The sequence below is a fragment of the Geotrypetes seraphini genome, chromosome 14, assembly GCF_902459505.1.
Source record: "Geotrypetes seraphini chromosome 14, aGeoSer1.1, whole genome shotgun sequence".
Taxonomy (NCBI): domain Eukaryota; kingdom Metazoa; phylum Chordata; class Amphibia; order Gymnophiona; family Dermophiidae; genus Geotrypetes; species Geotrypetes seraphini.
The window spans coordinates 3778499-3790534 of NC_047097.1; the positions used below are offsets into that span (position 1 = coordinate 3778499).

Below are 12036 nucleotides of genomic sequence, written 5' to 3' on the forward strand. Positions count from 1 at the left end.
ACAGCTAAGTTGAAGTCCTGTGAGGTTTGGTGCAATCCAAGAAACAGGCAAGAGCACATTTATAGTCCAACTTGTGGCGTGCAACTTCACCAGGGTGAGAATGTGGGTTTTGGAAAAAGACAGTGAGAAATTGGATGAAATTGGATGAAATTCTGAAACAATCTTTGGGAGGAATTTCAGATGAGTTCAAAGAATTACTTGTCATGGCAGAATCTTGTATAAGGTGGATTTGATACAAGCACTTGAGGTTCATTGACTTGACGTGCAGATGTGTTAACTAGAAAGAAATATCACTGAGATGAAGTCAAAAGAGGCTCAAAAAGGGAAAGGGATTAGGACTTGTATGCGGTACAAAGCAAATTTTCAAAAAAAAATTATGCAGGTAACATCCCTTTGAAAATTGCTTGTGGGATATGTGATCTAAAGAGTTCCCTTAGACTCGGCATCCGCCACCTGTTCAAGTTCAAGTTTATTAGGATTTGATATACCGCTTATCAAGGTTATCTAAGCGGTTTTTACAATCAGGTACTCAAGCATTTTCCCTATCTGTCCCGGTGGGCTCACAATCTATCTAACGTACCTGGGGCTATAGAGGACTGAGTGACTTGCCCAGGGTCACAAGGAGCAGCGCGGGGTTTGAACCCACAACCCCAGGGTGCTGAGGCTGTAGATCCAACCACTGCGCCACACAGGAAAAACTTTATTAGAAAATAACATGGTTGCATTAGAATATTTGACCTAAGCTCACACCCATCACAGAGATACTTCCTTTAAAATGTGGCTAAAGGTATATGTTCTATGAAAGTCAACACATATTTTTAGCTGGGCAGAAAAGTGATTTTCAGTTAAGTCAGTTTAACTAGGTCAGGAGTAGGCAATTCCAGTTCTCGAGAGCCGGAGCCAGGTCAGGTTTTCAGGATATCGACAATGAATATGTATGAGATGGATTTGCATGCACTGCCTCCTTGAGATGCAAATCTATCTCATGTATATTTATTGTGGATATCCTGAAAACCTGACCTGGCTCCGGCTCTTGAGGTCCGGAATTGCCTACCCCTGAACTAGGTAAATTACTATTTACCCAGGTAAACAGCTTTGAAAATTGTTCTCAGATATATGCTGCCATGTTTATTTACATAACCAAGCTAGTAGGTTCTGGATAAATGATGTTATATATATCTTAAGGAAGCCTCAGCCCCACCACTCCACCGCTGTATAATCTCGCAACCGCGGGAAGCATTACGTGGTGGCGAGATTATTTAATATATTGCCATAATTGGTGGTGCTATATGTTTATTTACATAGCATACTTAGGGGCCCTTTTACTAAGCATCACTAAAAGGTGGCCTGTACTATTAGCGCAAGGGTTTCACACACACCAAAGCTACTTTAGTGGGGCCATAAATGGCAACATTTTCTATTTTTCCTATTTATGGCCACATGCTAATTTCCCAATTAGCATGTGGCCATTACCACTACCTATTTACTAGGCGGTAAACACTCCCATGCTAACCACACATGAATTGCACTAGCCAATTAGTGTAAAGCATGCCTACTTTCTGCCTCCAAACACACTCCCCATGTTACAAAAAAAACCAACCTATTTTTTAGCACATGGGTAGCATGCACTGATCTCAAAATTACTGAAGGACACCTGAACATGTCCCAAAGTAATGCCTTTTGAACCTGTGGTAAGCATGTGTTAGTGCATACTGTAGCTTAGTAAAAGGACCCCTTAGGTTTTTTTTACCTAAATTAAAAAGAAGCCAGCAAAAGCACCTTATGGAAACAGCTCTAGCAAAATTTGCTATAAATTATGACAAGATTTCATTTTGAACAAGTTGATTTACTCAAAAACTGCAGTAGAATAAAAGAACCCACTAATTCTTCTTAAATACTGTACCTGGATGAAGGAAAAGGAGGAGGGGGCACATCACTGTTTATTTTATCGCAGTATCGCTCAAGGAAGGAACGAAGATGTGAGAATGTGCTTTCTTCAAGATCCACACAGTAAGGTCTGTGCCATGCAACTACTTGTCTGAAGTAAAAACATAACATGAAAAAAGCATAAAATTGAAAGAAGAAACCCCACAGCATAGGGCAAACTGATTATCAAAATCCATAAAGAAAACGACACAGGAAGTTATGCAGCAACGTCTCATACTTGTGACAACCCCCCCCCCCCCCCCCACCTGTCTGTGAGGAACATGTTAGTTCATCTTACAGTGTAGATAAACTGCAAACAGCAATCTTTAATTCTGTTACATAAATACAGGAGTCTATACATTAAGTGACGTACCAAAGCAGTGTCAGGCGCCTAGGCTGGGATAGAAGAGCCTGTCCGCAAAACTGAGGACCCAAAGCAGTGTCCTCTCAAGCTACCACAACCATTCTGGAGAACCTTGTCAAGGTATAGCGAGAGTAGATCAAGTAGCTGCTCTACAGATCTCCTTGGGCGGAACTGCCCAGCACTCTACCCACGAGGACACCACACTTCTAGTCCAATGATCTTTTGAGAGAAATAGATGGCTGTTTGTCACAGCCAATGTACATCGATGAAACTGCCATGCAAATCCATCTGGCGACAGAAACCTGGATGCTAGTCTACCCATTCTGGACTGACTGGTTAGAACAAAAAGATGGTCAAAATGTCAAGAATCATTGGTCCTTTCCAGGTAATGGGAGTTTAGGTCTTCACACATCCAGCCTTGACATATGTGACATATTTTATTTGGCACGGCAATGAGAGCAAAGAGTCAAATTTTGTCAAATAACAACAAACTTTTATTTATTTTGACTGGAGTAGCAATTCAACAAATAACATACAATTGGAAAAATTATGACAGATTAAATTATAACTTTTGGTGGAATTCTATATGCCATATATATAAAATGGAACGTAAAATAGCAACACAAAAAGGATATTTTGGTAAATTTCAGAAAATATAGAGACCATTAACAGACTTTTGTAATGAATGATAACATTTTCCCAAGGTAAGATATTTGATAGAAGGGAAAAGGGTGGGTATTATTTTTATTTATCTCATAATGCATATGAATATGTCAATAGTCTCACTGTATTTGTATGAAATTCTGTTACGGGAGGGGATGGGAGGGTTTCTATTTAATAATAATTGTTTAGATATCAGGTGTAATACATAATATTCAAGATATTATAAAATATAAATATGTAATGAAATGTTATATTTAATGTGTTATATGAGAGTTAATCAAGTGTGTATTTATAAGTTCATATGATTTTATCTAATACACTTGTTGTAATATGCAAAAATGAATAAATAATTTAAAACAGTCTCTACAATATCTCATCTTCTTTAGTAGAAACCATATGCTGAAAGGAAGGCAAAGAACCTCTTGTTTAAGGTGGAAGGCAAACACAAACTTCAGTAGTAAGGAAGGTACCATATGCAGTGAAACCTCCGCCTCTGTGATCCTGAGGAAAGGCTCTCTGCAGGAAAGAACCTTGCCACCAGAAATATCATCTTCCCTATGAAATCCAGAAAGGACGCCTCTTGGAGAGGCTCATATGGAAGCTTCAAGATGGCATTAAGATTCCAGGAGGGAAAGGGATGGCACAACCCTTTCAAAAACTGGGTAACATCCAGATGAGATGTCAGTGATAGCTTTCCCCCCTCGAGCTCAGAACACGAGAGGCCTGCCACCCAAACTTTAAGACACTCCACCGATAACCCTTTTTCTAGTCTGGCTTGTGTAAAAGCCAGGATCACAGGAATTGTCACCTCAAAAGATTCTACCTGATCTTTGGCACACCAGAGTTGTAAAGCCTTCCAGGCCTTAGCGTAAGCCATAAACATTGATGGCTTTTTTGCTCTAATGAGTCAAAATGACTACCTCCGAATAATCCTTACAGGTTAAGGCTGCATATTCAAGAACCATGTCGTTAAGACAAATCGCTTCAGGTTCTCCATGAAAATTGGTCCCCAACTTGAGAAGTCCTGTGTGCACCAGAAGTTTAATGCATCTGTTTTGTTGGAGATGCACTAGATCCACATACCAAGACCAGTGAGGCCAATCTGGAGCTACCAGGATCATCAGATGTGGGTTATTAGCGATTCTTCATATGACCTGGCCCACCATGGGCCAAGGTGGAAAAACATATAGAAGCCTCTTTTCCAGCCAGGGCTGTAGAAGCGATTCATCTTTGCATTCTTGGATGAAGCTATCGCATCCATCGCCATTCTTTCTGAATGCTGGACAACAACGTTGAATGCTCTTTGGAACAGTAACCACTACCCTGGGTCTAGAGTCTGCCAGTTGAAAAAGTCAGCCTGCACATTTTCCAATCCTGCTAAGTGGGCTGCGGAGAGTGCCTGAAGATGAGCTTCTGCCAAAATGAACAGCTGGGCTTCCAGGATTAATGGAGCACTTGTGGTGCTTGTCTGTTCACTTAAGCTTCCGCAGTGGAAATGTCTGAGAAAACACCAATTGCCTTTCCTTCCAGGTGCTTTTCCAACACCCTCAATCCTGGATGAACGGCTTGTAGTTCTAGTTGATTAATGGACCACTTTCTCTGTGAGAGGGTCCATTAGACCTGCACAGATGACTGCCACAATGATCCCCCAGCCAAACAGGCTGGTGTTGGTCAAGTCACCCATGAGGAGATTCAGAGGTGCATGCCCTTTGATAAATAGTTCCCCTGAAGCCACAAGCTGTTCCATGGACAAGGGAAGCGAGTACGCTGTAGGGACCACCTGAAAACCAGGAAATCCTGGAGGAGGCGCTTATGTGCCCTCACCCAGAGAACTACTTCCAGGGTGAACACCATCGAGCCCAATACCTGGAAGTAATGCCAAGTCATGGGATTCGGAATCACTAAGAGCTCCACAATCTGCTTCCTGAGTTTCTATTTGTGTGCTCAGGAAGATAGACTTTAGCCATGTCGAAGGAGACTCCCAAATACAGTAGAATCGCGGATAACCGGCATTCAATTAACTGGTACTCTCAATCAACCGGCAAAAAAATTGCCAGTCAAAAAAGTCTCCAGCACTCCTAAACCTCCAAACAACCCCATCCCTCCCTCCCCTCAAGCTCTTGAAGCAGCAGCAGCGGCAGCCATACTGACAACCCCCCCTCCTCCGGGCCCGAGGCAGCAGCAGCCAATCCTGACAACCCCTCCCCCACCTCAGCCCCGAAGCAGCAGTGGCAGCCAAACCTGAGGGGGGGGGGAACCCTCCTTCGGCCCTGAAGCAGCAGCAGAAGTCAGTCCTGACAATCCCCCTCCCTCCCTTACCAAAAGAAGTGCCGTAATAATAATAATAATAATAACTTTATTCTTGTATACCGCATTACCATGGAAGTTCTATGCGGTTTACAGATGAAGAGACTGTACATTTACAGCGAAGTTACATTTTCGGCAATGCTACATTTACATTTTTGGCGATGTTACATTTACTGTGAAGTTATTTTACAGCTAGGTTACATTTGCAAAGAAGTTACATTTGCTGTAAGTTACATAGAGCGGTGTTACATACAGCAGAGTTACCTACGGCGTAGATACATACTGCGGTGTTCGATAAGGCAGAGCAGAGGCATTTGGTATGGGGAGTAACGAAGACAGGGTAATTAGTTGGATAGAGTGATCCATTTTGTTAAGCCATTTAGTGGCTGATAAGATTGGAGGAGTCGGAGAGTCTGGAGGGAAGTCGAGGTCAGAGGAGGAGGTCAAGGAAGAGGTGGGGAGAAGTTAGAGGAATTTGTCAAACAGGTAGGTTTTGATTGACTTCCTGAACATTTGATAGGTGGGGGAATTGGAGATGAGGGCTGTGAGGCATTTGTTCCATTTGCCCGCTTGGAATGCTAAGGATCTGTCAAGAAATTTCTTGTAGAGGCAGCCCTTCAGAGAAGGAAAGGAAAACAGGTAGGTGTTTCGTGTACGAGAGGGGCCTGCAATTTCAAGGTGATCAGACAGGTAGATTGGTGAAGAGCCTGCTAAGGTTTTGTAGCAGAGGCAGGCGAATTTAAAGATGATTCTTGCCTCCACTGGCAGCCAGTGGAGTTTAGTGTAATAGGGGCTAACGTGGTCATATTTTTTGAGGCCGAAGATGAGGCGGAAGGCAGCATTTTGAACTATTCTTAAACGTTTGATGGTGTTTTTATAAGATCCCAGGTATATGATGTTACAATAGTCCAGTATGCTTAAGATTAGTGCTTCCAACCAGCCCCGGCAGGGCCTTTCCTCTGCCATGTTACTTCTGACGCAATAAAAAAAAGCCTTGCCAGAGCTGGCCAGAAGCAGCCTATTTTTATGGTGCTTTCTCTGTTCACCGGCAACTTCTACTCTTTCAGAAAGAGAAGGAGGGGGGTTATCAGGATCGGCTGACACTGCTGCTTCGGGGCCGAAGGAGGGAGGCGGGGTAGTCAGGATCAGCTGCCGCTGCTATTTTGGACCTGGAGGGGAGATTGTCAGGACTGGTTCTGCTGCTTTGGGGACTGAAGGGAGGGAGGGAAGGAAGGAGAGGCCGTCTGCTACTACAGTATTTTTTACCCTAACTCTCAAACAACCAGAAACGACAGTTGTCAGGGATCCACCAATCCCTGTGGGTGCTGGATAGTTGAGTCTACTGTACTCCAAACGACTCTTCTTGAAGTTGACTATCCAGCTCAGATCCTATAGGAGATCCACAACTTGTTGTGTTGCCTGCTCACCTTCCGACCTTTATGGCGCTCTGAACAGCTAGTCGTCCAGGTATGGATGTGCTTGTTATCCACATCCTGTGGAGGTGAGCTGCGACCACCAGCATCACCTTTGTGAAGGTGTGTGTGGCCATTATCAACTTGAAAGGTACAGTCATAAAGTAGAAATGCCTTTGAAGGACATGGAATCTCAAATATTTCCTCTGGTATGGGAAAATAGGCATACAAAGGTATGCCTCTGTCAGATCTAGGGAGGCTAAGAATTCCCCCAGAGCCACCATTGCAGTGACTGACCAAACCATCTCCATGTGGAAGTGCCACATTCAGGTTCAGGATCAATCTCCAGTCTTCTGAGCCTTTCTCGGGTACTATAAAGTATAAGGATTATCTGTCATAACCCGATTCTTCTTTGGGAACTGGTTCTATGGCTTGAATGTCCAATAGCCAAACCCTGGCCTCTTTTTCTGGCTATACAGCTGGCAAGTCAACAGATCTGAAGGAGGGCAATAGAACTCGATCTTGTGGCCCTCTCAAATTTAAGATCTAGAATCCAGCAGTCTGAAGAAATTATCTCCCACTCCCTCCAGAATGCCAACAGCCTCTGGAATTGTTAAATCTCTGTTTGGATCCCTGATAAGATCTCTGAGCAGAGGAACTTGCTAAGTACTGGCAGGAGCATCAGGAGGAATGAAAATTGCCTCTGCCATCTGGCAGAGATTTAGGGCGGCAATCTGCCAAACGGTAATCTAATTATTTACCAAACAGCATCTGCCTTTTAAAGAGCAGTCTGTTCAAAGTAGCTTTGGAGGCCGAACTGCTCGCCCACTGCCTGATCCAGAGCATCCTGCGGGCTGAAACGGCATATGTCAAAACCTACTCTGATGATGTCACATAGAGCATCTGCCATATAATCCACCCCTCCAGCACTAGCTCAGGGCAGACGTCCTCCTCCACGGGACTTCATCTTATCCTGATGTGGCAGACACGTGCAACAAATGAGGCTGCTGCAGCTGCAGCTTTGATCCCCAAAGCTAGCACTTCAAATTGCCTCTTAAAAAACACATCCACCTTACAATCTTGTGTATCTTTTAACATCACTCCCCCCTCACTAGTGAGAGAGGTACATTTAGTCACTTGAGCCACCGTGGACGTCACCTTCGGCTGACTAAACAGCTGCTGAAACTATGGAGCCATAGGATAAATTTTGTCTTTGCTACCTTTAGAGATCCTTCTGTAGTCTCCCATTGCTCAGTGACCAGCAAGATGATGTCTGGATGCACAGGGAAACGATGGTCTGAGCATTAGAGCTGCTCATGACCAAACACTGTGAAGTGGATGGTTGCTGGGGCTCCTTCTTCAACTTCCTGAGCGTATCTGTAATAACATGTGGGATGGTAGCCGACTTGAAAAACTGCCACATTGATGGATCATCTGCCTGGTCAAGGGCAACTAGTGCCTCTTGACTCCCAGTCCCTGACAGGGAACTGGAATCTCTCAGAAAAGCAGCTGAGCCCTGGGACAATAAAGGCATTGAGTCTGACCTCCAATCTTCCAGTTCTATTGCGCTTGGTCAACTGGGCTGGGAGTCAGCTTTCTTCAGGGCAAGAAGGCCTCGAGAATAGGAATCTCTTCCTGACTCACTGCCGGCGTACCTTCAGGTAGCGCAGCATGTTCCAGACCCATCAAATAAGCTTATCAAAGGAGATTCACAATCTCTGGTAATCTTTGCACAGGTGGCCCCACAGACCCCTGCATGACCTCAAACTAGCTTCTCTTGTGCTCTGCCGTGTCCACGAAATTGTATTTCACGCCTTCACTGTTTGAGGTCTCTGGGAGGGAATTTCTCCCTACCATTTGGACCCCCTGTAGGTCCCAGCCCTAGAGGATTCAGAGGAGGCTAAGCCTGAGGTTCCTGCCCCTCTCTCGTATGCCCTGTGGCGCGCAGTACATGGACGCTCCTCAGTTAATCATCCAGTGCAAAACTAGCATGATAAAAGGGCAGAACAGCCTGATCATTAAAAAATCCAAATTGTCTGTAGGGGTTCACCTAAAGACATTCAAAAAACTCAAGGAGAGGGGTTTTGGAGAAGGCGGACCCTAGCTCTGGCCCCCCCAAACCCTTAAAACTAACTTTTTTTCAGAACTCTCCCCCCCCCCTCAAAGGGAATAATAGGCTGTACTCACTGTGCTTTGTTGGTGCCTTTCTGTGTCAGCTTTGCTGCAGCCTGACCAAATGGGGAAGACTTCCTGCTTCAAATCCTTGCAGGAAACAGTCCACAACTGGATAACTTTGGCCTGCCAATCAGATAAACGCCGACTGAGGTCTCCATCCCCACAGATCCTCATGGTGCGACTGGGAGGGGGAGGGATTAAAATGCAGCCAGCTCCCTGAAACCCAAAGGGATTCACACAGGAACCCCATAGTCTAAGCTCAAGCCTCTGATAAATCAGAAGGCCAGCTGACTCTTTCAGAGGAACAGACCCCCAAGCCTCACAGAAGCACAAAGCAGGCTGGCTCAACAGTACACCTGGGAATTGTCATGCAAGCCACAGCCTGTCCTTGTGGAGTCTGCGTACTTTCCAAGGCAGAGTAGCCCCAAGAATGGGGTTCTCTGGCACCAAAGCCTTCCGAAGCGGAAGAAAAATGCCTGAAAATAATAAAAAACAAACATAGCAAATCAGAACACAACTTCTCAGTTTGCTTGCACAAGGAAAAACTGAAGAGGACACATACTCCAAATACTCCAAGGAGCAGGAGCTGAAAGATGTGATGGACACCCTTCTGCAAATAGTTTGCGAGCACTGATTGATCACCTAACGTACAGACTCCTGCATTTATGTAACAGAAACACTATTTATGTGTGTTTGTTATATAAATTACTATAAACTGTTAAGTAGCTCCAAATGGGGCACTGAAGAAGTCATACTCTAAAAAGAGTTTGGCTTATTGATGGCTAGACAGAAAACATCTTATTTATTTTTAGTACAATGACCATCACTAGGTGGTAAGGGGAAGAAAACTAAACAAAAACTCCATAAAACAAATCTACTTTAGTCAAAATAAAGGAAATAGTCTATTCAACTTCAAATCTAGAAAGTAAAGGAAATAATTCAGAAAAAATATGTATCATTTTATTTTTAATTAAAGCCAACATTTACCTGTCTCTAGGCAGTGCTGTCCAAGCCAGACTATGTGATGTTCCAGCGGAAATCTGTTGAACTGCTATTCCGTCTAAACCACTTACTTTCTTTGGTTTAGTAATAGGACCAGTAGAATTTCCCTGACCACACTGCCCCATTGAATTGTTACCCCAAGCATAAACTTCATTGTCTAACAGCAAAAAAACAAAACAAAACAGGAAAAAGAAATCAGAGGTACATTCTGTATCTCAATGCATTATAAGTAGAATTATGTAAAATATTCATACTACCATGAGAAAGTGACAAGCAATGACTGTCACCAATAGAAATATCAACTATCCTTGTAGCAGCCAGCTCTTCAATAAGCTTTGGTCTGAGAGCTGTAGCTTCAGAGGACCCACAACCAAGGCAGGCTCCGCAGCCCCATGCATATACCTTAAAAAAAAAAAAAAAAAAAGATTATCAACAAATTATTACCAAAAAGCTGTGTTAACCCTACCATAAGCATGTGTTCTAACTAAAGTATGGTCTATTAGAATATAGTGTGAAAGCAATGTCATTTTAGTATGTATTTGTAGCATAACACTTTCTGTCCAGTTCAACTAAACTTCTAGAGAAGCTCTTGTCTTGCCAAATACAACATACATAATAAAGAGGTCCTTTTACTAAAAGATGTTAAAACACTTATGCAATGGAGGGTTTTGTGGCAGATTGCCTGTTTCAGTGTACTGAAATCACATCAAATATTTCAGAATTTTTCTGTTTCTGGGTCCAACAGAGCCAGTGGCAACACAAGCAGGGAAATGTCTCCATGCCAGCCTTCTGCTTGCTGCTGATGCCACAGCCGTTGTTCAGACCCAGAGAAGCAGTGTGCCTGGCACAGGAGCAGAAGACTAGGTAAGCGAGTAAGCCAATGGGAGGGGGAGAAAAAACAACAAAGAGACAGAAGGGGCAAAACAGGTTATGAGTGGGAAGGTAAACTGAGCAATGTTGGATGGTTGCAGGTGGGGGAGAGAGACCTGCCATTAATCATGCAAAAATTTTTAACACGTTAAAAATGTTACACATTAAATCGCATCAACGTGTTAAATGTGCAGCCCTAATATACTGTATACTGTAAGAATAAAATGATATTTGGATTAAATAAAACACAATATTTTAAATGGTTGCAATTGAAGCAAGCTATTCAGGCAGGGTTCCCTGAATGGAAAGCTCTTAATACTCAATATAGTCTACAGGTTCTATGTTTCCAGGCGGATTTTTTTTTTGGGTCACCAAGCCGCAAAATGGTATAAATTGTTAAATGGATTTTTAAACAAAAAAAAAAGAAAGAAAACTGGACTTAGGGATATTTGGAGTATTGAGATTGGTCAGACAATTTCTGAATCTCAATGGCCACGATTTTGGTCCTGGAGATTAAGATCTACAAAGTCAGCATCTATGAGTCAAACTTGGTTGTTTTTGTTACATAGAACTTTATGGACCCCTACGCGTTTACAAAAAATAGATAGTACTAGATCTAATAGATGCTGGCATTGCAGAGTAGAAGTTGGGACATTAGATCACTTAATTTTTTTTTTGTCCCTGTATAAATGCATTTTGGAAACTAATTTGGCCCCAAATTAATGAATTACTAGAAAATCATGTAGGACTCTCATATGATACTTTACTATTTGGTACAGCAATGAGAACTCAGAGTCCGATTTCAGCAAACAATAACAAACTATTATTAATATTGACAGGGGTCGCCATGCAACAAATAACTCAAAATTGGAAGGACTACACCAAATTAAATTTTACATTTTGGTGGAATTCAGTCTGTCATATATACAAAATGGAAAAAACAATAGCATTACAACAAGGAAATATTCATAATTTTAAGAAAATTTGGGAACCATTGACTCGATATTCCAATGATCAGGTTTCATAGCACATTAGTAATGGATATATTAGAGTGGGGAAGGGTGGGAATGTATATTATATGGATTTAAGAAATGAAGAAAGGGGAGGGTTATATTTTTATGTGATAAGATGAATTACTTGTAATCACAATTTTTCATGTATTAATTGAAGTTTATGTAAAATTAAATTATTGTAAGAATGAAAAATTTATAAATAAAATATTTTTTAAAAAAAAGAATAAATGATAAAATTGCTGTATACTATAATGTATGTTTTTGAAGCTGGAGAAAGTTGGCACACCTTTTCTCAACTCCAACT

The 12036-nt window shown here is 42.4% G+C and overlaps 1 protein-coding gene across 4 annotated transcripts in view; it reads right to left on the reverse strand.

Annotated features, from left to right (window-relative positions):
• The window catches only part of HERC1 (HECT and RLD domain containing E3 ubiquitin protein ligase family member 1), a 423490-nt gene that overhangs the window by 352192 nt on the left and 59262 nt on the right, over window positions 1-12036 (reverse strand). For all 4 annotated transcript variants that reach the window (XM_033919754.1, XM_033919753.1, XM_033919752.1 and 1 more), the window contains exons 9-11: window positions 10107-10251; window positions 9835-10006; window positions 1904-2038 (exon numbers count right to left, since the gene is read on the reverse strand). In XM_033919754.1, the coding sequence (XP_033775645.1) occupies window positions 1904-2038; window positions 9835-10006; window positions 10107-10251 (452 nt within the window). The remainder of the gene's footprint in view (window positions 1-1903; window positions 2039-9834; window positions 10007-10106; window positions 10252-12036) is intronic.